Source organism: Rhyacophila brunnea, unplaced genomic scaffold (genome assembly GCF_057557595.1).
Source record: "Rhyacophila brunnea isolate RB1 unplaced genomic scaffold, BYU_Rbru_1.0 scaffold_5, whole genome shotgun sequence".
NCBI classification, from domain to species: domain Eukaryota; kingdom Metazoa; phylum Arthropoda; class Insecta; order Trichoptera; family Rhyacophilidae; genus Rhyacophila; species Rhyacophila brunnea.
In genome coordinates this window covers 41,698,957-41,726,257 of record NW_028233170.1, presented here as the reverse complement: position 1 = coordinate 41,726,257, position 27,301 = coordinate 41,698,957, and the positions used below count along the sequence as shown (strand labels likewise).

At 31.0% G+C, this 27,301-nt stretch overlaps 1 protein-coding gene across 1 annotated transcript in view; it reads right to left on the bottom strand.

Moving 5' to 3' along the window:
• LOC147066431 (kin of IRRE-like protein 1) overlaps positions 1-27,301 on the bottom strand; it is a 272,466-nt gene that overhangs the window by 2,397 nt on the left and 242,768 nt on the right. Inside the window, exon 14 of the mRNA XM_085955539.1 lies at positions 5,860-6,138. Within this exon, the coding sequence (XP_085811665.1) occupies positions 5,860-6,138 (279 nt within the window). The remainder of the gene's footprint in view (positions 1-5,859; positions 6,139-27,301) is intronic.

Below are 27,301 nucleotides of genomic sequence, written 5' to 3'. Positions count from 1 at the left end.
GCGAAAGCCAGCGGCAAACAAATTTTTTAAATAGCCAATACCTATTATACTGGATTATTTGTTTCTTGAATTCATGAATTTTGCTAATCGGCTATGAAAAATGCAGCTGTTCTCACCTGGCTTTCAGTAAACAGACTTATACCATAATTCATTTCTTCCCCTTTTACCGGAAATTAATTGAAATAAAATAATTTATTTTATACCTTGTTGATATGATTACATATTATTAATTTAATACGTATGTTGTGAGATTTAATTATTGTTGAAATGGGGAAGTTATAACGTATATATTACGTTGACTTACTGAGTTAAAATGATTGTAATTAAATTTACATTCTTGAATTATAATGGATTTAAGTTTTGTACTATTCCACTTGAGTCGTTTTTTATGACCCGGGTTTCGTCTTTCGGCATCTTCAGGCACTGTGTACACTCACCAAAAGGTAAATATACGCGCTGACAACAAATAGAATTCTTATATAACAAATCAATACAATAAAGTAGGTAAAAAATTATCACCTACCTATTAAGTCAAAGATAACACAAAAAAATATGTAACAAACAAATTATGAATAGTTTAAATGTTTGTAAAAAACGCCTGCCTTATCAATAATAATACACTCGATAAGCGTATATAAATCGTCAAAACCTAATAATAGATCATTAGTAATTTTTAACAATAAAAATACTACACTCAAGTGGTATAAAATCGTCCATTCTGGTAACAATGGCAACGCATTGGGTATTAATGGAGTTAACTAATAAGATATATCTATGATATCAGTCTATAAAAGTAAGCAGTTAAACAATTAATCTACTACAATTAATATTCCACCTACCTTTTTGTATTGATTTGTTATATAAATTAGAGTTAATAGTATTCGTTGTCAGTGTGTATTTGACTTAAGGTGTAAAATTGTCCATTCTGGGAACAATGGTAACGTTTAAATTGACATTCTTGGCATTGGTTTGAACCACAGAACAGATAATAAATGGAATACCGATAGGTTATATTAAATACGCCGCATGCTGGTGCAGGGTTTTCGAATGTGTGAGTGTCCTACGAAAATAAAGCACGCGCATTAGTGTGTGTAATACACTAACATTAAATGAGCGTAAATGCATAAACCGAGAGCAGTTTTCAGTATTCGACGGACAACGTATTTTTGACACATGTGTAAGTTTAACCCGGATTCTTCCTTACTCGAGTCGGTTACCTGCTATCGCCTTACCCGTTAAGTATTTCAGTTCCCATTATTTATGAGTTCCCTGGTATGAACTCTTGCAATTGTTACTTAATATGTTGCTGAATGAAAAATATTATAATGTAACTACAACATAATACCTACGTAAAATTTGTTAAACTGAATACTAGGTCTCTCTTCTTCAAACAATATTTTTTTATCAGTAGCTGTTATTAGAATAATTGAGATAGGAAATGGATTGTATTTTTAATTTAATAAGTTTGCATATAAACCGCCTCTGAAACCGCCAACCATCTACCATGGCTGCAAGTGACCGGCCTATCAATTTCAATAAAACCGTCTCGCAAAACCGCGCCAGCGATCGACTGACAGACAGTCGATTCCCCGCCAGCCGCCCTCCCCAACGCCGTCCCTGGTGGCACATTAAATTCGCATTATTCGTTTGGATCCACCATTCGTTCGGGGGTTGCGGGGGATGCTGGGAAACTTCATTTCAGGGATATTCCGCCAGGCCAATTTCGGAAACAACAAAAAAGTGACGTTTCCTCCCACTTGTCGGACACGTTCAATATTGTCGCTTCACTCGACGCCTCCACGTACATTTGGAGCATGTTATAATATATTTACATCTAAATATGACAAAGTTTTTAATAATACAATGTTTTGAAATTGAAGTTTTAGTCAAAATTTCTGCTTTATAAATACAGTACACGGAAATAGCGAGATCTCGACCATAATGAGGAAACATTCGTTGACATTTTAGTTTATTATTTTTTCCATAGATTTATTTACTGTTATAACGAGCAATTTATCGGATATACTGAGCTAAAATATCTTAAAACTGTTAATGTGTCGATCGTTTAAAAACATTTCGACCCTAAGCAATAAAATTCGACCGGACAGGATGCCACCGGGATCGCGTTACGTTTATGACAATAGTCAAGTGTCTAAATACCTACCTAATTGGTGTTTTCGCCGACAATATTGAAAAAGTATCCACGCATATGGTTGAAATAAGTAAAAAATTCAAGGTTTGTGAAGTTAGTAGGTACCTACCTATCAGCGTTCATTACAATAAAAAACTTATTTTGTAGTTTATGAATGCCATGCTTGTTTCGAGGACTTTTACGATGGTTTTCAGATTTTTTATTTTCAACGTTTTGTGTTATGTGACCGCTCATTTAAAAATACCTATTCTCTGATATAACGAGTAATGCTTATAACGAGCAAATTCAGTCGGTCCCATCTTCCTCGTAATAATCAAGTTCGACTGTATGATGTCACTGAATACTAGGATGTTTGCAGCATCATATTATTATTATTAAGTGTTTGTTGTAATTGTTAATCACAAATCACGACCATGACTTGTGGTGGCCAAGTAACATACAACCCTTCGACATATTGGATAAATAGCTATTTCTTTAGTCAGGAAACACACTAGAAATAATTATAAAATAGAATTATCATTTAACTATATCAAACTTTATATCACATCAAATTGCATCACAAATTATATGAATATTCTTCATATATTACAAAAGCGCTGCAGGCGCCTTTTTTACGATTAAAGCAAATTGTGGTGTATCTATATCTCACTTAACTGGCCACGCCGGGCCCTCATGCTAGACTCCTGTCAGCTCCCCCCTTGCAGGGACCATGGAACCCAGTGGCGAAGGGTGGAGGTAGGCTGTTAAAAAACGCCAAACAGTGCATAATAAACTTTGTTAATCATACGGATTTGTTTTATTGAACTATGACTGCAATTTACAGAAGGTGTTGGTTAGATTTTAAAAATCAATTAAACAATGCCTAAACCAAACCATAATAGTTTTGGTCAACTTTGGGCGATACGACGAAAATTTCCACACTTTTTCATTCATACTTATTTGTTTTCGTTGGATTAAGAATACACATATTACACATATTGTTGATTCATTTTTTTAAATGCATTAAGCCCTGTTTAAACCAAACTATAATTATTAATAAAAGGTGGTCATAGGTAGAGAAGAAAGTAATGAATCAGAAAAAAGACAAGAGTGTAAAATTAAGGTTTTTTTAGGATACGACGACGATTCATAATATCATATTGTTTAGTATCCAATTATGATTAAAATGAAATGAGATGTATAAAATTAAATATATAACTATCCACACTTAAATATGTATGCATACCAATGAAAAAATGTAAGTACTTGATTATGTTTACGATATAGTTTTCACATTTGCAAATTAATAGTACCTAATATTCAAATCGTTTTTTAATAGTTCCAAATGTTTAATTATAGATAATAATTATATTATTGATTTCACAAAGGCCAAAAATGCCGTACAAACTTTCATCACTTTATTTTTTACAAACATTATACATAATAGATACCTCCTCTTCACAGTTACTTTTACCATTTCAATTTTACAATTTAAGTTCTACCGGTGGTCGGATTTGAGCAAATATGTGATTATACCGAAAAGTTTTTGACGTTAATAGTGGTTTTAGAGGCTTAATAGCTTTGTAAGTGATTAATAGGTATTAGTTAGTTTAAATAATTCTTGGAAAATATATATCTTTGCCTAGACAGCGAGTGAATGGTATGAGTCAGCATTAGTTTGCTTTTTAGTACAATAATTATTAATGATTTCCTTCATACGTGGATATATCCATACAATGAATATAAGTACTTTGTTATTATAATTAAGTACTGAGTATTTCAAAGAAATATATAATTATATTAAATTTAATACCCAATTACTGGAAAAGTAATTACTAATAATCAAAAATCATTTATTTTTAAGATATTAGCTTATCCATTTACAAAATTTATCCACCTTTTAAAAAATAAACTATTTAATCAGGGATCTATGTAAAAATAAACAAAATCGAATTCGGAGACTACATCATACGCTTACAATATGTGACACTATATCTCTCGAAGCAATACTCTCATGTTGTCATGGTCATAATTTTTGACAACTTACCTTTATTACGTTGGTATAATTTTAGTTTTAATACATATTTATAATATTTCAGAAAACAAACACGTTGACATTGTACCAAAGCGTTTTTTAGTATTTTCTTGCCATTTTTATTTGTATGCAAGAATTTAGGATGAGACCGATCTTGTGTTAAATTAGAAATTGTGGAAAAAGTACGAAGTTTAAAATATAAGTTAAATACTTATTAATAGTCCATTGCTATATCCTATATCAGGGATGGCGAACTTATAGCACGCGTGCTACTTTGCACGATGATTTTGCATGGCACGCGAATGTATTATGTTGAAGAGAAAAAAAATAGATAAGTATAATTTAAAAAACAAAATTTTTTAGAAAAAGTTTTATAAATAATTACCTACCTACCTAAATATATACTATTATTATATATTATTAAAAATGCGTATTTTCTTTAGTTTTTAATAATAGTTTTATCAATAATATTTATCAATCGATACGCAAACGGAAACGACGAAATTCATGCATAAATGACGGATCGCATTGTATAAAAAATAACAGGCAGCTGGCAGATACGCTGGCATAGATCGGTCCTTAGGTTTTATGCGACACGCATAATAATATTATAGCACTGACCTCATCAGGAAGCGGGGGAAGTTGCGTCGCGGAGAGGATGCCTCATCTGATCCGACCAATTTTGGCGTCAATTTGTGTGTAAAGAACCAAACTAAGTAGGTATTATAGTAATACTCAAGAACTCAATTACTTACTTAATAGTTTTGAAATTTTTAAATAGAATTCTAATAACTATTTTTTAATTTTTTCACTGATCCAACTACTCGAAAAACTGCTCGGCACGTCAGACAGTCAAAAAATAATATTTGGGAAATTTTGGCAGGCGTAGTTAAAAAGGTTCGCCAACCCTCTCCTATATGATGCTTTACATACGAGACTATAATATGTATGTATGCGGATATAGGTATATATACGTGTTATATAAATAAATATTTTAGGTGGGTTTATATGTGCATTTGTTATAGTTAAAAATAATATTATAAAAAATAAAAAATTAGGTATCATGTAAGAATATTATTGAAAATAAACTGTTGAACCAATAACTTTTAAAGACTGATATCATAGATAATATTATATTATCTCATTAGTTAACTCCATTCATTTCTATTCTTCCCAGAATGGACCATATTACACCTCTTGAGTGTAGTATTTTTATTGTTTATAATAATTACTATAGTAATGATCTATTAGGTTTGACGATTTATTATACGCTTATCAAATGTATTGTTATTGATAAGGTATGGAGTTTTTTACAAACACTATTCATAATTCGTTTGTTATATATTTTTTTATTGGATCCTTGACTTAATAGGTATGTGATAAGTTTTAACCTACTTTATTGTATTGATTTATTGTATAAGTTAGAGTTATAAATGTTCGTTGTCGGTGTGTGTTTGCCTTTTAGTGAGTATACACAGCGCCTGAAGATGCCGAAAGGCGAAACCCGGGTCGCAAAAAGCGACTCAAATGTAATAGTACAGAACTTAAATCCATTAGAACACTTAAATTAAAATTCCATTAAGCACCTTCGGTCGGTAGTGTCTATTAATATTATAAAGTATCTGTTTTTTTTTTTTTTTTTGTAAAAGTATCAGCCAAAATGTCATTAATAATATCAATACAATTTTCTCACCATAATTTGCTGGTATTACATCAGGGTCTCTATCATCAGTGGCGAGATCCGTAGAAGCCTGCGTCTCAATCGGTCTGACCCCTCCGGGCTGTCTTGTCACGACGGCCGTAGGCTGTGGAGGTAGCCACAGTTTTTCTTCGCTGGGCGGGGGCGGACGTGCTCTAGCCGCCCTGGAGCGACGTACGCGGAGGGCGATCAGCGCGCCTAGGATTGCCAAGGACAACGCACCCCCTGCCAAGGCGCCAAGTGCAGGTGATAGGGGTAGTTCTCCACCAGAAGCTGTAAAAATTGATTAGTTTATTATTATTATTATTTGATAATTGTGGTGATTATTCATTACTTTATGGTTTTTAGCTAAAGCTACATTGTAATGTTGCAAAATAACTACTTTTTATTGGTTTTGAAAACGAGATCCTTATTCGTTAGTAGGTGTTTTTAACTGTAAATTTTATTATCATGCACCCACTATAAAAGAGAATAAAACTGGCCCTGAGTATAATATTCAAAAGTGTCGATTTAGACGTGAAACGTATTTTATTTAAATTAGAAAAAAATCGGGTGCTATATTTGCGTTGGTTGTTCCTTCTGAAAATATATTATTTATTTTAAATAGCTAGTCCTATTAGCTTAAGAGCATACTTAAGTTAAACGGGAAATTATTTTCAACTATAGGTGCGACGAAATTTCGGACTCGCTGGCAATCAGAGAGCGAAAGTCGAGCTGTGAACACGTCAATTTGTTCCGTGATGGCGACGGGGGTATTAATTATTAAATCGTGTAAAGATGACTAAAAACGTTAGCCATTTAATTGAAAAAGAAAACATGACAATGAATATATTATTATTGTTACTGATAGAACAATAAACATAACATTAAATGGACGAAGTGTTGAATTTTTATGACAAATTATATTTCGTTCGGCTCGCGTCATTTGCACAATCCGTGCATCGCCTAGTCACGATCTTTTTAGACTATGCCTCAACTGAGGTATAGCCTTAATGTAATTATTATAAAAATACTTTACTTAAATTATTATGACATTACTATTCTGTTGTTTTATTCTTGTGAAATATTGTTTTATAGAGAGGCGTTCTTAATTATTTTTGCATCTAATTTTACCTACTTTATGAGTATTAAATGCCATATAACAGCATTTCGTAAAAAGTAATTAAGACAATAATTAAGTAATTATTAGTATTTTTTTTCAAACAAACCAAACAATCAATGCAATATTCTCCATAAGAAATCTAATAATACTTTTCACCACAAAAACTTAGCAAGTACTTATTAAGTGAAACAAATATAAAATATTTAGTTTGCGGGAAAGTATACGACAGTTAGGCATCCAGTTAGGAACTATTATTTTTGTGTAGAAACTTTATAATATTTTCTTTATTTGTCCAAAGAGTGGCGTTAGTTACTTTAATCAAAATATTATTTGCGTCAGATGATTTTATACTGTTTATTGGACGCTAAAGGACATTGAACGCTAAAGACGCGCCCAGCGCGTAACGATTAAGGTGGCCATTCGATATAATTAGCATGCTATTTAAATGTGGTAATTAAAAAGTAGTTATCTAGTCAGCACTTCAGTAACACAATTAGATATATATATTATAAAATATATATCTTTAACGTAACTTTAGGAATATTATATGAAATGATTGAGGTTTATATTAACAATGATACGAAATATTTAAAAACCACAGTACGTAGAAGGTTAACGATATCTTTATTTTCTCGCATTATATTTTTGTTATTTGCATATAGCAATATATAATATATTCTCACTAATTGTTCTAATTGCATAGTGTTTATCATATTATTCTGATTACAAACTGATTATAAAAAAGACAATGTTTAAAATTACATTTGATTTATTTACAGAATTGGTTGTTAGTTTTTCACCAAACTCTTGCAGTCATGGCTGTAGATATAGCTGTAAATAGGATAATTCTAAATAAATTTTTGATCTGGAGCAAGTGAAATTGAAAAAAAATGCATGTATTATGTCTAACCACGGGATCGGACCCGCAACCCATAATTTTTGAGACAATCGTTCTACTAACTACGATATCGTGGGTACTTTCATATAAGAATTCCCCTTTTTAAGTAAATGAAAACGTTGCGTATATAATATCAAGGTAAACGATTTGTTCTAATTAAAATATAACAAAATTCACATAATGAATTAATAATTATCCGCTTCTATGAGATATTATGAACTGATATAACTAAAAATATATTCTTACAGCTATTTATACTAACAAATTTATAGGAAAAGTTATTTATTGAAAGCATGAACGAAAATTAAATACAATATTTTGACATCTTCCTTGAAAAATACTTTATTTAAATTAACCAAGATTTTCAGAAAAGCTGTTGACAATGGAACTGATTCTGAGGATTATTAAATTGAATGTAATATGTGCTACACAATGTGTTTTCTTTAAATGTCTTAGACTTTACGGCTAATTCTATTAAAGAAAAAAATATTATAAATAGTTAGGAATTTAGTATGGACAAAGTCTTCACCACTGGCGTTAATCATATTATTAGTCAAGCGTCTACGAGTGTTCTAGGATATAAATTAATACTCTACGTTGTTCCAACCGCTTGCATTCATAAATAATCCTAGCAAATTGCACTTTAAGTCGATAAGCTTCAACCCCACTCTGAAGGAGATTTATAGGGAAGGGTGAAAAAACATCCGATAAAGAAACAGAATCTTCCGTAAAAATAATGGCGCAAAGAGGAGCAATTATTGAGCGGCATAAGAAACAATTTGCGGCTTAAACAATTTTAGTAGCGTAAGTAGGTACTTAAGTTTAAAAACAATATGTATATTTTCGGTTTCGCTTTATAATCCCATCCTAGAAACGATATAATATATGAATTCCGACTTGATGTGCTTTTGTGTCATGCACATCAACGTAAAATTAAGGAAGACTAGTTGGGTAGACATGGATTGAGCTGCCACAGGAGTCATTCTGCCATCAATGATGACAAATTTTGTCGATCTTTGGTTTCGCCGAGAGTTTCGTGAAGATAAGTGTCTATCGACGAGATGGCAAGCAATGAATACATTAGTTCAATCATCGGGTTCAGCAGCTTTTTTATCTGAGTCTAACAAAACCAAAAAGCAACTGTCTGTAAATCAAGATATTTGGATCCTGGAGACCATCTGCTTCTAGATAGGCCGTCGCTTGACTGATAAAACACGTGAGTGCCGTTAAAATGAGCACCTGGTACAGCAAATAAGCATATACATCTAAAAAGGTAGTGCAGTTGCTGTTTTAGCTACTCTTCAGATCTCCAGGGGACTGAATGCGATATTGTATAATAATACTTGGAAAAACCCAGTATATAAATATAATGTTTGAGACTTTCACGATTGTTTTTTTTATCGTTATAGATTTTGGGTTTTGACCGCGTGTATTTCTTTATTTCCTCGATGTTTCCTTGTCCTTGGCCTTTGTAACGAGCCCGAAACGTCGAGGAAAGAAGGAATAAGTATACGCGGTGGAAACCTAAGAATCTATTAGTATATAAATAATTGTATAATTAATTAATAAATAATACACTTTTTCTCACTTATTTTGTTTTAATCTTTTGTTATTAATATTGTTTACTTAGTTATTAATTCTCTGTACAATTGATGTAACTGTCTCTATGAAATTAAATACTATACATTTTAAAATAATGATCCGGCGTCAAAATGTTCTACAATAAATGGCTGATGACCTAAAGCTTCAGACAATAAAAAATCATGCTCAGTTTAGTCGTTATAAAAGGTATATTATTATGTTTATGATTTCCTTCTAAATCATACGAAAATATATATTTTGTGGTATGAAGGCAGATATAGAATATTCTGGCATCTAGACCTGTTATAGATCTTAGTCATGTTCCTATTATACTGGTGCATCTATATGGCAAGAGTTATTAACGTTAGTTTCTCTCTGTGATAGGTAAACATTGTATCGCTTAACCGCCAGATCAATTAGTACAATATAATATGTAAAACATAATATGTATTTCTCCACCGTTGATCCTTTTAATAATTCACCTGTTTCATTTAAACGCGCTATCTCCAAAATTTTGTATAAATAGATATATATATATACTAGCTGACCCGGCAAACGTTGTTCTGCCATATAAATTATTTCTGGTGAATATTTTGGTTATTAAATAAAAAAAAACGAATGTATCGTAAGTGTGTGGGGATGGGATCTATGACAGAAAAAGGAATAGAGCGCTGTAGACGATGACCGCCGATAAAAACAAAAAAACATCAACCATTCACTTTCTCAATTCAAAATGAGTAATGATGTTCATAATGAATAAATTACCTGTGACAGGTTCTGGTTGTTTAATGTTTATGCAATATCCGTCTTGTCCCTTCCAGAAAATAATCGGATATTAGAGAGCGTCGTATGAACGGTGTGTGTCAGCGATGAACTCCAGATTATTGTTTCTTCTTCGAATCACGATTTCTCGCGTCGATGTGTGGTCGCCAACCACGATTCCAGCAATGTCGTCAACAACAGGCGCATTGAATCGACGCACGTGCTCTCCAGCTGGTGTTTTATCAGAATTGATGACAATAGCGTGATTGTCACTTTGCAATTCGTGCATGTGTGCTTTGAAGAATTTCAATAATTCATTGTGCTCATTCAACAGGGCGTCCAGTTCGCCGACGATGCGCCTGGCATTAGGCGAATTGAGGCTATTGTAGCCGCAACGTGCATCCACATGATTGATATCCTCACCGCCCATGAAGTAGATTTGTAAAAATGTATGTGGTTCGTTTGGCATTGGCAGCAATGAGCCTACTTTGTGGTATACTTGGCCTTTGATTTTGAACGTAGAATGGAATTGTTGACCATTTGTCGCAGTATTGTGAACTATTTCTGTTGCTCCGAACGAAGTTATTTGGAAGCATGAATTGAATGTGCGAATGGACTTCAGGAATAGGTTTGAATCTGGAACCGTGCCGATGAGCAAGCCGTTCAATGGTTCTGGTGATATCTCAATTTCTGGTAGTTGCACTTTTCCTGATGCGCAACACATCCCGGCTGACTCATGTTTGAATTTGAGCGCATGAAAATGGGGACATTCTTTGTCCATAGCACCAATTAGCACTTTCGGATGAGCGGAATATTCAATATCTGGCTCGTACTCGAATGCGAGACGAAGGAACGAAGCGGATGTAAATATTCGATGTACTTGTTGGCGTTGTCGGTCATTTGCTCTGCGTGTGTTATCGTAACTACGAACCGGTGCGCTTGGCTCCGTTTCAATTGTCGTTGTTGATTTCGTTCACCTCGTGCCTCTTGTGATTGAGATGCACGCAATTGCGACATGCTTACATCCACGTTTTTGTTATCTTGTTGGATTTGTTCGTCTGTTCTTTCTGCTATTTCGCATGTTTGTTGCTTTATTCGTTCGACGGCCCAAATGGCCCCCCTTGGGTCTTGCTGGCATTATGCACTGTAATACACGCACATAAAAATAGATAAATTAAAATAAATCGTACAAAATTTTGTACGCACTGCGTTGTGATATGCCGAATGAAATGTCAAAATGACGCGACGCTTCTATTGAATTCTTCTCGGACGCGCCATCTGTCATTCAACAACATAAACAATTTCGTTCTGTTTGAAATACGAACGACGGTTAAATTTGTTCATACAAAAATAATAAAATCGCGATTAAAAATGGGAGGGTAGAGGTAGGAAGGTGAAAATTTGGGGTTATATGTATTTTTTTATGCCAAATAATAAAAAAAAATACAAAAAAAAAATTGTCAAAAAAATAAAAGAAAATTTTTCTGGATAGAGATACCCTAATCACCTAGCGGTATGAAATATACTTGTTGACCTATTCTCATACCTAAAAAATATACATAAAAAAATTCACAAAAATCGGTCGAGCCATTTCGGAGGAGTTCGATCACAAACATCGTGACACGAGATTTTTATATATATAGAGATATATATTTTATGTTACTTTTTTTGTATATAATTTAATTATTTATTATTCTTCCTCATTTTTCTCATGCAATTGTCTTACATAATTTCTTTATATTTATGTAATTCTTACTCTCTATCTTGTTAGGCTTAACTATATTATAATGTATACATGGAAAATTTGCTGGTTGCAATAACTTTTCATTATTATATTTTAAATTTTTGTAATCAATATGTTACTGTTTGTTTCCTTAATCAATAAAATAAAAATAATAAAGATAATGAATGCGAGGCTGTTAAGAAAAAATAACGTAACTTGTAACTAACTATAGCGGTTATAAAAATGTAATTCGTATAGTACACAATTTATTCGCAATGTAGTGCAGATGTTTGGCCTAACTTTAAAAATGCTTTCATTAATTATTACGAGTATACTGCCTATATTGTTTAGTATGTAGTAAATAATTTATTCTTATTATTCGAATCATTGAATATACATAGATTAATTTCTTTTATTTTGTTAACTGTCAATTTATGATGGAACTGCATTGTATTGTTGTTTTTATTTAATAAAATGCAATTTTTTTTATAGTAGTTATTCCACTTTAATTAATATATTAGGACCGGTTTCGTCCGCCTCAGTGGGATGTTTTCAACTGAATACATTTTTTTAAAACAATATTTATCAAACGAAATTCAAAGCGATAGAAATAATATAACAATAGGTGCATAATAATTATCCGTCCAATAATACCTTCCCAATAACAGACTAATTTAAAACTAATGAGGTTGGACATTAATATTTCATACTACGTATTTCATACAATGTAACATTTTACAACACACAACATTTAAATTCAATACTGGCGAATACTAAAGATAGATTAGATAAACTTAACCAAAGTGGAATTTATCTATTAAGTTGTGACTCTTGTGATGCCAAATATGTTGGACAAACGGGACGTTCTTTTAATACTAGGATCAAAGAATATTTAACCTGTGCCAAAAATGGTAATGAATCTTCAGCTTTTGGAAATCATTTAGGTTTAAATAATCACTCTTTTAATATCAGTAAAAATTTTAAAATCCTGCATTTGAATGAGAAATCTATAAAATTGGATAAACAGAAAATCCTAGAAATTAATAGGTATAAATTTTTGCCCAATTCTAATTTGTTAAATGATCAATTATATTTAGTGTCTTCTCCATTATTATACCCTATTTAATATTTGGGATTGTCATAACATAACTTTATATATTGTACATTATTTATTATTTTAATTTTTATTTAATTTTGACTCATATTTTGGTTGTATTTGTTTTTTATTCGATCTCACGTCAATTGATAATATTGTTTTATTTTATTTTTTATTTTATTTTTATTGTAAATTTTGACTAATCATAATTATTTGTTGATATTAATGTTATTGTAACTGTAGATTGTTTCATATTTTGTGGTTTGTTAATATTTTAAATAATTTGTTTAATGCCCCTGACGTAGTATAAAATATTAATGTCCAACCTCATTAGTTTTAAATTAGTCTGTTATTGGGAAGGTATTATTGGACGGATAATTATTATGCACCTATTGTTATATTATTTCTATCGCTTTGAATTTTGTTTGATAAATATTGCAATGTATTCAGTTGAAAATGTTCCACTGAGGCGGACGAAACCGGTCCTAATATACTAATTAAAGTGGAATAAGTACTATAAAAAAATTGCGTTTTATTAAATAAAAACAACAATACATAGATTAAGAAAGAGTTAAGAAGAAAGCTAAAATACTTACTGAAAATTGAATGTAAAAATCAACTAAACTATGTTTTTTGTATCTCTCGTAAAAATTCCGAGTACTCTGAAATGGCATAATATTACGTAACAAGTGGTGAAATTATTTTTGAAAACGTGTCTCAAGTGGTCGTTTCCCGTGGAATTTTTCTAGCATTGCATAGAAGTACGCCATACTTGTGCATAAAAAAGGTCAGTGTCGACGTTTCTCGGAATGCAATTCTAGTTATATTTCAGTCAAGATCTAACATGCGACTGGCAAAGTGTTGTTATTATATACGGAATTAAAAAATAATTCTATAGGGACCTACATAACGAATTTCGAATTTAGAACACTTACAGAATTTATTAATTTAGAACAGTTCTAAATTAATAAATTCTGTAAGTATTCTAAATTCAAAATTCGTTTATATATACATTAGGCAAAATTTATGGATTTAAATGTTCGATTTAATATAAAATTGTATAGGTATGACGTGATAATATTACTTTGCAATACAAAATGGGACGCACCTAATTTAGTTAATTGTCGACGAGCTCTTTTTTCAGCTGCACTTTTATATATTTAGGCGTGTCCGGAAACTTGTATATAATATGCAGTTCGCCGTATCACACTTCACCGTGAAATGTTGTATCGGAAATCTATGACAGTATATTAAAGACCCTCAACCTCTTTGGGTCGGATAGTACTGACATAAAATTCATGTCATATAATATAATATAATATAATATAATATAATATAATATAATATAATATAATATAATATAATATAATATAATATAATATAATATAATATAATATAATATAATATAATATAATATAATATAATATAATATAATATAATATAATATAATATAATATAATATAATATAATATAATATAATATAATATAATATAATATAATATAATATAATATAATATAATATAATATAATATAATATAATATAATATAATATAATATAATATAATATAATATAATATAATATAATATAATATAATATAATATAATATAATATAATATAATATAATATAATATAATATAATATAATATAATATAATATAATATAATATAATATAATATAATATAATATAATATAATATAATATAATATAATATAATATAATATAATATAATATAATATAATATAATATAATATAATATAATATAATATAATATAATATAATATAATATAATATAATATAATATAATATAATATAATATAATATAATATAATATAATATAATATAATATAATATAATATAATATAATATAATATAATATAATATAATATAATATAATATAATATAATATAATATAATATAATATAATATAATATAATATAATATAATATAATATAATATAATATAATATAATATAATATAATATAATATAATATAATATAATATAATATAATATAATATAATATAATATAATATAATATAATATAATATAATATAATATAATATAATATAATATAATATAATATAATATAATATAATATAATATAATATAATATAATATAATATAATATAATATAATATAATATAATATAATATAATATAATATAATATAATATAATATAATATAATATAATATAATATAATATAATATAATATAATATAATATAATATAATATAATATAATATAATATAATATAATATAATATACTATCATAATAAAATATGGTTCTGGTCGGTTTACAGGAAGCCAGCGGCAAACAAAATTTTGCCGATATACTGAATTAATTGTCAGGTTAGGTTAGGTTAGGTTAGGTTTTCATTCTTGAATTCATGAATTTTGCCAAAATCACCTATGAAAATTGAATTAATGTTCATATTGATTCTAATAAAATTGGAGACCGTATAATATCTATATGGCCATCTCTTTCTGATAAGAAAGCTCAAGGCAAACTGTGCCAATTTACATGTAACCAAACCATATTTAGGCTCCATTTTGCCGGACAAAATAAGCGATCAAGAAAGTTTTCCTTAACTTCTCAAGAGTGCTAATTTCTATGTTTTAAACATACCCAGACAAAGAGTTTTCTTCTAATGATATCTCTCTGAGGCTTTTCCAAGTTATCTAATCATGTTACAGTACAACAATCCTTATGTATAGATATTATTTACTGTGGAAGTTATTCATTAATATTTAAAGAAAGCTGGCAACTTTAAGAAATATTCCAAAGCATCTTACTCTGCCCCCATAAGCAAAATGGCAGCTATTTGCTAAAGTCACATTTTGTGATACCTAATGAGACATTCACGTTTTTTCAACTTTTCTTAAAGAAAATTTAAATAATTTGGATGAATCTTTCGATTTATGGTATAACCAAAAACCAGTATATTTTGAATGAATACTGTGTTTTTGGTTATGAATCTCTTTATGTATACTGTTTGTCTTTATACTTGTTTTGAATAACTACCGTTTTCGCGAATACAATGAAAAACAATATGTCGATTTTTATACTGAAATACATTTTATACTGCTTTTGACTTTATGTAAAATGGTTCAGAATTTTACGTATAGCATTATCCGTGCACCTATAACTAAATAGTAAGTAGATACCTATATAATAATTCACATGTAAAACCAAATTCAATTTAATAAAATAAGAGAGACCATTTTGTTAAAGGTATCTCATGAGCCCAACTGACGGATCAAATTTGAAGAAAATGCTCACAGTCACATCCTATTTTGTTCCATAAGCCAGTGGGTAGATGGTTTGGGTCGACCTTAGACCGTCGAGTAGGGTTGATCCAAATACCCGCGACTCTGGCACAGTGTTACCCTGCCCCTTGATTATGTTCGACCTTTCGAGATGATATTTATCTGAGATTTTCCATTTTTTCGTTATAAGGATTTGCCGCCAAAAGGGACGTATTATGTAGAGTAATCGAATTCAATCCTTTTGGAAATAAGGAAGAATTTCGTTTTCCGTGAGAAAGTTACAGATGAAATAGATCGTAAAATTTTCAATACGATGTGATAAATTACAATGAGATGAAATAAATATTAGTGATACTATGGCGATTCTATAATTTATTATTTACTTAATATTTGTAAAAGTGACTTATTAAGAGACATTATATTATTATTAATTTAATTCAATAAAACGTAATTTTTTTAATCGTACTTATTCCACTTTAATTTAATATTTCGACCGGTTTCGTCCACCTAAGAGGAAGCGCCAAGTTTCAAAAGCCTCTAAAACAGTTGAGTTAGATAATATGTATTTAGATGGATATTTTTGTTACCTATATTATGGTCAAAGATTGAACTTTATAAAATGCCAAAAACCGATAATACGTATGAACGAAAATAACGGTAAATTTCAAAACCCGCTAAAATGGGTGGGTGTGCTTTTCAAATACCCCTAAAATGGAAAGCCAAAATACACTTTTAAAATGTAACAAATTAAAAAATAAATACATAAAGTTCACAGATTTAATAGATATGATTTTTTCTCATTTTTCTCAAAACTACCTAAAATCGTTTTAGGGACTTTTGAAACTAGGCGCTTCACTGGTACTGGTACAAGTACGATAAAAAAATGCGTTCTTTCTTAACTAAATTAATAATATAATGCATTTCTACCATGAATTGACAGTTAACACAATAAAAGAAGTTATTAACAGGCATTTTGGTATATTCTATCGTTTTTAGTCAACAATTTTTACGAACACGATGGCCGAGCGGTAATGTGTCGGTTTAAAATATTATGAGTTCTGGGCTTAAAGCTTGGGTATCGCAAATTTACATATTATTTTCCAATCTGTGTTTGGAACCATAGAATGGACCAAATAAGTTGAGAAAATGGCTAAAAACAAAAATCTGTTAATACATACAATAATAAAACTGTTAAATACTAAATTCACATATTATATAACTAAATTAATATTATCGAAATATACTATATATCCTAAAAATGTAATAGAGTGTACAAGTGCATACAATAAAATAACCATAAAAACTAATCTGTGTTAGTTAATCAAATATGTATCCATATAAAATTAGTCTTAGTATTTGTACATCATACCAAATTAAAATACCAGACCACAAAAGGTGACCTCGACGTGATTTCACAACTACAATAATTTACAATATCATTTTTTAGATCTCTGTAACATAACATCATAAGAGAGCTTATGAATAAAGTTCCTCAGTAAATAGTTACTAAATAAGTTGGCGGTTATGTGGTAAAATTGAGTTATAATGGTTTTAAAACAAAATTTTTGTTAATTTCTACCTTTTATATAATTCAATGTATAATGGTCAAACAAAACACGTAGTCTACTGAATTTATATAAAGCATTAGAGTTTTACAAATATTTATTAATAAGTATTTATGGGTGATAGTATATAAGCTGAGTACAGTACATTAACTATTATCCAATATTAATATTTTTTTGTAATAGTAATTCTGATAAAATGGTTTTTTTAATTACATAAATTAAAGTTGGTAATACTAAACTATTGATAAATAATATTGTAATTTTTACTTGATATTATAATCGAAAAGAAAACATTTGTAAATGTACTAGTAAAATTAATAAAATGTTTACAATATTATTATTTGCCACCAGTTTTTTGAAGAGCATAAGCAAAGCAAGAGCATTTTTACTGTGCTGAATATATACAGGGCTACATTAATATGTATTGTGTTTTATACAGAATCTTCATCGGAAACCAAGGACAGTGCAGTCTACAAAGTCTTTACAAATCCAACTACATACATATAAATCTATCAACTGCATTCTGTATGAGGGTATTTCAGTTTTTCTGTCATTTGTTATACGTGAAAGTAAAAGCTTTATAAAGAACATTGTGGCTTACAATGCGGGATTAGGAAGAGCTGATATGTTTTTACAGTAGAAGATAAATGTTTTGCAGCTGGATACAAATCTAAGATACATTAACAATAACAATCCAAGATAATTGCATCGATGTAATTTTCATAATGGTAAAAGATTACTAAGTATTGATCTCCAAATAGAATAATGATATACTTATTTTTTTTTATAAAATATGTACGTACACGTATGTTAAATTATTTATATTTATAATAAATAAAAACGATTCATAATAAAAAATAAGCACATTTTTTTCTGTTGCCAAGGCCACGTTTGTTTCTTATGTGGAGCTTTTGGATAACATACGGCATCTCAAAGAAAATATATCAATTGCTTTCTTATATTATTATCATATAACAATATTTTAGCTTTGTTGTCTATAGCCTGTAGATTGTATTTTGGTGACTTTCCGAACACTGAAATTAGATTGTCCTAAATAAAATATAGGCAATGGAAAGTTTTTCTTGAGATATCAGTAGCATGAAGCCTAGCAAAGTTTGGTGTTCGATTCCGTATCAACCTGTTTCCATTAACGTCCACGACAAAATTCATCCCTCAGTATTGGCCGGGACAGATCCAATACCAGATGTATGTTTATCTAAGCTTCTTCAAATTGTATCGGCATCTAATGTTTATTGTCATAAATATTCTTTGAGATAAAGGGGTTTCGAGAGATCTTGTAGCCATTAGGTATCTGGATATGACGTCATTTGTCCAGCGGTTATCCATTTATCGATCACTATGTCTGGCCTTTTAGCAGCTTGACGACTTTTTGTACTATACTCAAATGGAATAGTACAAAACTTAAATCCATTAGAATTTAAATTCAAATTCCAAGAAGTACCCTCGGTAGATAGTATTAATATCGTATATTATTGTTTGCCTCCCTATTTAATGGTTCATTTTTCTATTTTTCTGCGATTCAGTTTTTTACCCTTCTCCAATCTTTATCAGTTGAAAATGATTGGTTGTTAATTGTTTAGGTAAGTTCGTCACAATTGGTCATACACATCAATTAGGGAATTGCTCATCTCTAAAAATCTTTACTGTTTTAGGCATCTCTAAAAATTATATGTACACCCCTAAATTAACTCAGTGAAAATTGATTCAGGGATTCTGTATCTTTTCTTAAATAGTCCAGCCCCCGAAGATTAGGTCTCCCGAGTTTCCCCCCATTTTAGTATATTGAAGCAGAGCTCTCGAAGTAGTTGATCTTTTAGTACAGTGTTTCCCAAAGTGTGGTACGCGTATCCCCTGGGGTGCGGGAAGAGTTAGGTGGGGATACTCGTTGCATCGGGCTTTGACTGCGCCTGGTACAACAAGCATTAATACGACATCAATACAATATGCAAGCTAAAAGATTTATCGCATACGGAAGAAGAGCAATATTATTGGAATTAACTTCAGACGTATTCTTGAAAAATAAATATAAAGAGTGTACTTTATCATTATTATGGTTGCAAAATATGCAACATGTGTATCCAGTTTTAATAGAGAAAGTCCTGAATTATATCTTGCCTTTTCCAACTTTATATCCATGTGAAGTTGCATTTTCAGCATTTGTAGACATTAAGTCGAAAAAAAGGAACATGATTTTGGATGTGTAACCGCAAATTAACAACCAGGAAACCAAATTATGATGTTCTGTCTCAACATAAACAATTTCATCCTTCTCATTGATTATAATGAATGTTATTTATAACATAACTTTTATTTATATTATATTTTTCGTTTATTATTATTTTGTTTATGTATGTAGCTGCAGAATAATAGCGATCAAATATCTATTGTTTAATGTATCAAATTACTCTGCAGTAATATATTTCCAGCGAATCAATTTCCAGCAAACAACTTTTAGCTAGGTCAGCAAATTGATTGACGAAATTAGAGACGGTGTATTATTACATCATATCACAGCACATTATACCAACATGGTGTATTAGCCGAATAATCATTTTTCGTAGTAACATATTTTCTTACGACTGTAATAACAAATAATATTTCACAAACTAGTCGATTTAAAACGCTGACTCTATAATTAGTCCAATATGATTATATACCAGAATTTACTGTTAATGTGTTACTTTTTATTGTATAAATAACGAAGAATAATTTATCTAAATGTCACTCGAATCCAAGTACCTAGCTCGTAACTATCTCAGTAGATTATATATCTACTATCATTGTATAATATACTATTGTACCGATACGCTGCTAATAAATCTCACCCTGCTACATCATAGACCTCATTATCATCATCCTCACCCACACATCGAACACCACAGTAGTAGCCCAACATGTACTAAAAAAGGAAAAAATAAATATATTTTGATTGTTATTAAAATATTTGCATATTTTGACGACGGTTACTCAGTGTTACGAAAATTATAGAAGGGGTAAACATATGTCAAAAGTTTGGGAAACACTGTAGCCCAATGAATTCATCCCAATATCACGTGCAATCCGATAGAGGATCACTGTACTATTCTCGCCACAAACCCTTTTTATTGCATATGACTCTGAAAACCCTTATCAACATCTTTCTTTCAAATGTATCTAGCTTTCTGTCATATTTTATAAGCAATTTATATTTCACATCAATTAAAATTGTAGTAAGCTCTAATATAAGCCAAACCCACATATAGAGGGGAAGAAATTTCCATTTATGTCAAGTTGAATGCAAGATAGATGATGCTAGGAATACGCCCGTATATATCAGTTAGTGCATAACGTAGCCGGGATAATCAATTATTCTATCTGATGAATTACCAGAAATTACGGTGCGAGACGCCTGTCAATAGTTGCTTATTAAATAGGCAGCGTCTCGCAGTACGGCGTCGGTCGCTCAGCATTAGCGCCGCGGCGTAGAACAAGTGATCCAATTGACATTTCATTTATTCATCAGGCTGTACCTTCGAGCGGAAGCGTGACGGGAATGAAAAATTTCTACCGGTAATTAAGGCTACACACGAGCGCGTGGAATACCGAACGTGCATATTACTTACTTTAGGTATATATTGACTGGTTAAATAATTCAGTAGTTGGAAATCTTTTTTAATATAATAAAACTATAATATATTTAAGACGTGAATTTTCAAAGTGAACTTATTCCACTTTAACAAATTTCTAGCAAAATTCAAAAAAACTGTTTATGGTGTTCATGTTACATATTATTATGTTTTTTTTTTATGTTGGAATAAGTTACTTTTGTAACGAACACAAATTTTCAAGTTGATTTTTCTACTATCTAGGTTCTTATATAAAAATACTTTCCAATAAAATAATTTTAAAATTTTATCCTTAAAATTCTGGCAATCATAACTCATTTTTGTCAAGTAGTGGAATAAGTGCACTTTTAAAATACACCCCTCATTTATTGGTTTGGAATTTGCGTGATATTACACCATGATAGGTAATAGACGTTGAGAATTAGTAAAGTATCTTAATTATATAGTTTATCCATATTGTGGATACAATACATTGTCCTATAGTGACAAGAATCATTGAATTAATGTCACAGAGTAAATTCAGATTTAAAAATTCACTAAAATGCTGGATATGACCTTATATGTATTTTAAGCTCGTCGAACTAATTTTTTAAAGAAAAAAAATCATATTTAAATAATTACAAGATAAAAAGAACTTTTTATATACAATGTTTTTAAATTTTCTGTTGAATCATATAAACTTGACTAGCATAAACGATCAAAAAGATTTGTACTTGATAGAAATAATACTGAAATGTCATTTTGACATTCATATTGATTTCCATAGTAACTCACGTAAATATTAATAATTTAGTTGCAAAGACCATCCGCTTAGCAACCAATAATGGTGTCGAAATAACTTTTCATACAAAACAGAATTAACTAAAAATTAATTCAATTCTACTTAAAGATTGCTAACAGTATTAAAAGATATTAAAAATAATGCTTTGGCATCGTGTTCTGATATATTTTAAAAATTTTAAATGTCTAGCTAGTCGGGAAGTTAGTTAAAAATCGATTGCAAGATTTGTACCGGACAAAAATCCACCGGAAAAATAAGAATACGAGCTAAGAAAAACGTTGTAAAATGAATGAAATACTTAGACTTGCTTTTCCCTCCACCACCCGCCACGTCTCCACACCCGTTGTGCAGGCGTATACCGTGGCGTAACAAACGATAGGCGCTGTTAAATTTTGTGCCGAAAGTGTCCCAGGAGCAACTTCCCAAGACCTTGGTTGGTGTGCACTAGTGTGCGCGTGATCCCTACTTCCATATAATGTGTAACGGTCAATTCTCGATGAGAAAAGACCTTCTCGCTCGCCGTATAATGCCGCAAACTTTTTAAAAGCTGAGAAATTTTCCCTCGTAGATACCAAGTCGCAATGGCCGACCTGTTCAACTGAGGGTCGGACCAACTTGAGATGCTCTTCCCTTTCAACCGACATATGGGAACACTCCCAGAGGATGTGATCGGCATCCTGCAATTCGCCACATAAGCAAGACGGAGATTCTATTAGGCCAAGCTGACAGAGCTTGGAGGCAAAACCACCGTGTCCGGTTAAGAGCCGAGAAGTCCAATGGTCTGGAGTCAATCTGTTTATCTCCATGCGCCACTTTATATTAGGAAAATACAAATATAAATACTTAGACTAAACTGTAGTGCAATTAAGTTAAAAAAAATAATGTGCATATTCCTATATTCTTCTTAATAATACAATAATACACGAGGTCCAATGACAGTAGCGTAGTGAAACAGTAGTGTAGTTAGTAATATAAGTGAATATATTGATATAGTTTGCAATTGGGAAATCAACAGACTGCTGCATTGTTGCAACTTCGAGGCATTTTGATGACCAAGCCCGAGGTAATCAAACCTCATCGAAGTATGTCACACCTGTAGTATATGCTGATCGTAGATGCGACGATTGTGCGATAGTTAAATGACTCACTGATTCTTACGTTGTCAACATAACGCTGGCAAGGCCCGAGGTCGTTGCCCGCTATACTCTTGTAAATATAATCGTAACATGGACCTTAAATAAAGGAGAAACAGAAACTTAGAGTAACACAAAATGGTATGGAGAGGTGCATGCTGGGCATAACGCGAAAAGAGAAAAAGAAGAATGAGTGGGTAAGAAAACAGACAAGGGTTTGCGATGTAGTAGAGTTTGCAAAAAACATCAAATAGAAATGCGGTGGACACATAGCTCGAAAAAAGGATAATCGTTGGACAAATGTAGTCATCCAGTGGTATCCAAGAGGTACAAAACGTCCCCAAGGTAGACCTTGAGGCCGCTGGATCGATCGAAGTCCTGCGGAAGTACGTGGCAACGCAACGCACAGGACCGAGAGAAGTGGAATTAGCTTGGAGAGGCCTTCATTCAGTAGTAGATAGATTTAGGCTGATGATGATATTATATAGTTTGTGTGATTTTAAAACTAGAAGACAAGATTTTTTGATAATATTATTATTAAGTTTCACTATAAAAAATTCGGTTACATGTAAGTTGTACGTATGCAGTTCATTGCGGAACACTTATTCGTGTGCCGCAGTACGTGAAACATAAGTTCGTATAACATTTTATCAAATAACGAGTTCTTTGTTGAAAATTTCACCGTGGAATACATTTGTACTGAGGAGTAGGGGTATACGTAGGGTATTGATTTACACTTTTCCACTTATTAAAAACACTTATTCAGAGACATTAAGTATGTTTCGCTTGACAAGTAACAATTAATTACTAACAACATTTGTAAACGCACGCTTTGGCGCGAAAAAGGTAGCAAATCGAATTTAGAGGCGACGTAAGAGGCGCAAGGGTAGGTCCCCGACTGACCGTACCCGCTCTCGACCCTTCGTCCGCCCAGAAACAGATAACGGTAACTTTCTTTTTCTTTGTTTCGCTGTGCATCATGGTCTAGCCCTGACTTATTTACAATTACAATAATATCATTAGATTCCCAACTCTGTCGATTGGAGTATTTTGGATGTGGGATTTAGGCATTATGATAATATAATAAATATTATTTGGTATCAGTACGTATCTTACAAAATGCGGCGATAGTTCGCAAATAGTACTGTTCCAATTAGATTAACCCTAACCTAACCTAACCTAGTAAAGACATCTCCACATGTTGTAGCATACGTACAATTAATATACTCCACGGTGAAATGTTTAACGAAGAACTCGTCATTTGATTAAATGTTACACGAACTCATGTTTCACGTACTGCACAAATAAGTGTCCTGCGGTGAACTGTTTACGTACAAATTTCCGGATACGAAAAAATTTCCATTATTATTTAACCAGATCGTTTCCGATCACTTTTCCGGTGGAACGACGATGGGAAATCTTTGCGGGAGAATGTAATTAATGTTTTGTGGCACGGTCGTAAAGATTACATATTTACAAACATGCCATACCTTCCATTTAGCGATGATGCAAACAATAGATCGTGACCCAGCCGCTTAGGCAAGGGTTCGGGATATTTTGTAAGCCATTTTTGCTCTGCTATGCTACATATTTTGCGAATATTCAAGTTGAATTTGTAACGCTGTGCAGTGTTTGCATTACGACAACGAAGGGAATAAAATTTCTTATTTTTCCAAGATGTTATTGGCAGTTAATTTTTTTTTGATGTATTAGTAAATTAAATTGTAATCAACACAATAATATAATATCTTTCTTAAATTCTAATGAATTTAAGTTTTGTACTATCGGGTTTCGTTTTTCGACATCTAGGAACGAACTTATATAACAAATCAATACAATACAGTAGGTAGATTATGACGTGTAGTAGATTAATTATTATTGTTAACTAATAACTTTTAAATACTGATATCATAGGCATATATCATTAGATAACTCCATTATAACCCAATGCATTGCCATTTTTCCCAGAATGGACGATTTTACACCTCTTTAGTGTAGTATTTTTACTGTTTATAATTATTTATAGTGATCTATTATTAGGTTTTGACGATTTATTATATGCTTATCTAGTGTATTATTAGTGATAAGGTCGGTAGGGACTTCAACTATTCATAATTTCTTGTTTTTGTTTTTAATTGTTATTCAAGTTAGAGTTAATAGTATTCGTTATCAGTGTTTGTTTGCCTTTTGGTGAGTGTACATAGTGCCTGAAGATGCCGAAAGGCGAAACTCGGATCGCAAAAAAACGATTGGAATGGAATAGAACAAAATTTAAATCCGTTAGAATTTAAATTCAAATTCCATCGATTACCTTCGGTCGATAGTATTAACCCATAGCTTACGGGCCGCACAAAATTGTGTTTCTGCTAATTACTTTTCAAATGCAAATTAACACGTTAATAACAAAATTTCTATAATAGAGAATCAAAAATTCTTAATACCTTAAAATAAATAATAATTTCATTATTCATACGTACAAAAACGACAATAATAAATACGTGGCGCTCAGTTGTCTGTTACAATAAAGTTAGTAATGTAAATGATCACAAAGCAGTTTGCCTCACGATTGGCGGAATTTGAAATACCTATCTCAGTTTAACCGTAAATATAAGATATAATTTGCATGAAACATAGGCGAATCGATAGTTAGGAGGCCAAAGCACTCACCTGTAACAATGTGAGTTCGAGTCCCACTCGGTCGAACTTCTTTCGAATTTTTTTTTCTGTTATGTATATTTCTGAGGATATTCAAAATTATGTTATTTCTATAACAAAGAATCAAATGAATGCTGTATTTCGAAAACTTTACATTTCACATTTTAAAAACGAGTGTTATTAGTTGCAAAAATTTTCATATTACCTAAATACACAAATGTAAGGTAATTTTTTTTGTAGGTTTTATAAAAACTTATCACTCTTCATTTTTATATTGGATTGTTTTCACTATTTTGACTAAAACACAATTAATAGTGACTTTCAACGTTTTCGAAATACAGCCTTCAAATATTCTAACACCTTGTGTATATTCAATATTGAATAAAAAAATAAACAGTGTATTTTGGATGTTACTGAAAATAATAAGCCCGTTTATTTTTTAATTCGTATTTGGCCACATTTTGTATGGCTTGAATAAATAATGCGGAGAAACCCCAGAAGACTGCGTTTGCGCAGTTAGAGGAAACATCGTTTTGTTACTTGACATCAGATCTCTTGGTGGCAGCAAAAAACATAACGTACACTTCTAAGCCTCTTTAAATATTATTAAAAAATCAATGTATAAACTTATATTTGTATTATAATGTTAAAATCTGTCTAAAGTACTAAATATGTTGAAGATCTAACTTTTCAGTATTTTTCGATACTTTTAATACACCCACCCTTTTGGATTGATATTCCTTCTCATATCTCTATCTATCTAGTGGTAGATAACATTTTTAATGTTATTCAAATTCATTGTATCACATATTTTTATATATATACTAGCTGACCAGGCACACGTTGTTCTGCCATATAAATTATTTCTAGTGAATATTTTGGTTGTTAAATAAAAAGTAACGAATGTATCGTAAGTGTGTGGGGATGGGATCTATGACAGAAAGAGGAATAGAGCACTGTAGACGATGACCGCCGATAAAAACAAAAAAACATTAACCATTCATTTTCTTAATTCAAAATGAGTAATGATGTTCATAATAAATGAATTACATGTGACAGGATCTCGTTGTTTAATGTTTATGCAATATCCGTCTTGTCCCTTCCAGAAAATTAGCGGATATTGGAGAGCGTCGTATGAACGGTGTGTGTCAGCGATGAACTCCAGATTATTGTTTCTTCTTCGAATCACGATTTTTCGCGTCGATGTGCGGTCGCCAACCATGATTCCAGCAATGTCGTCAACAACAG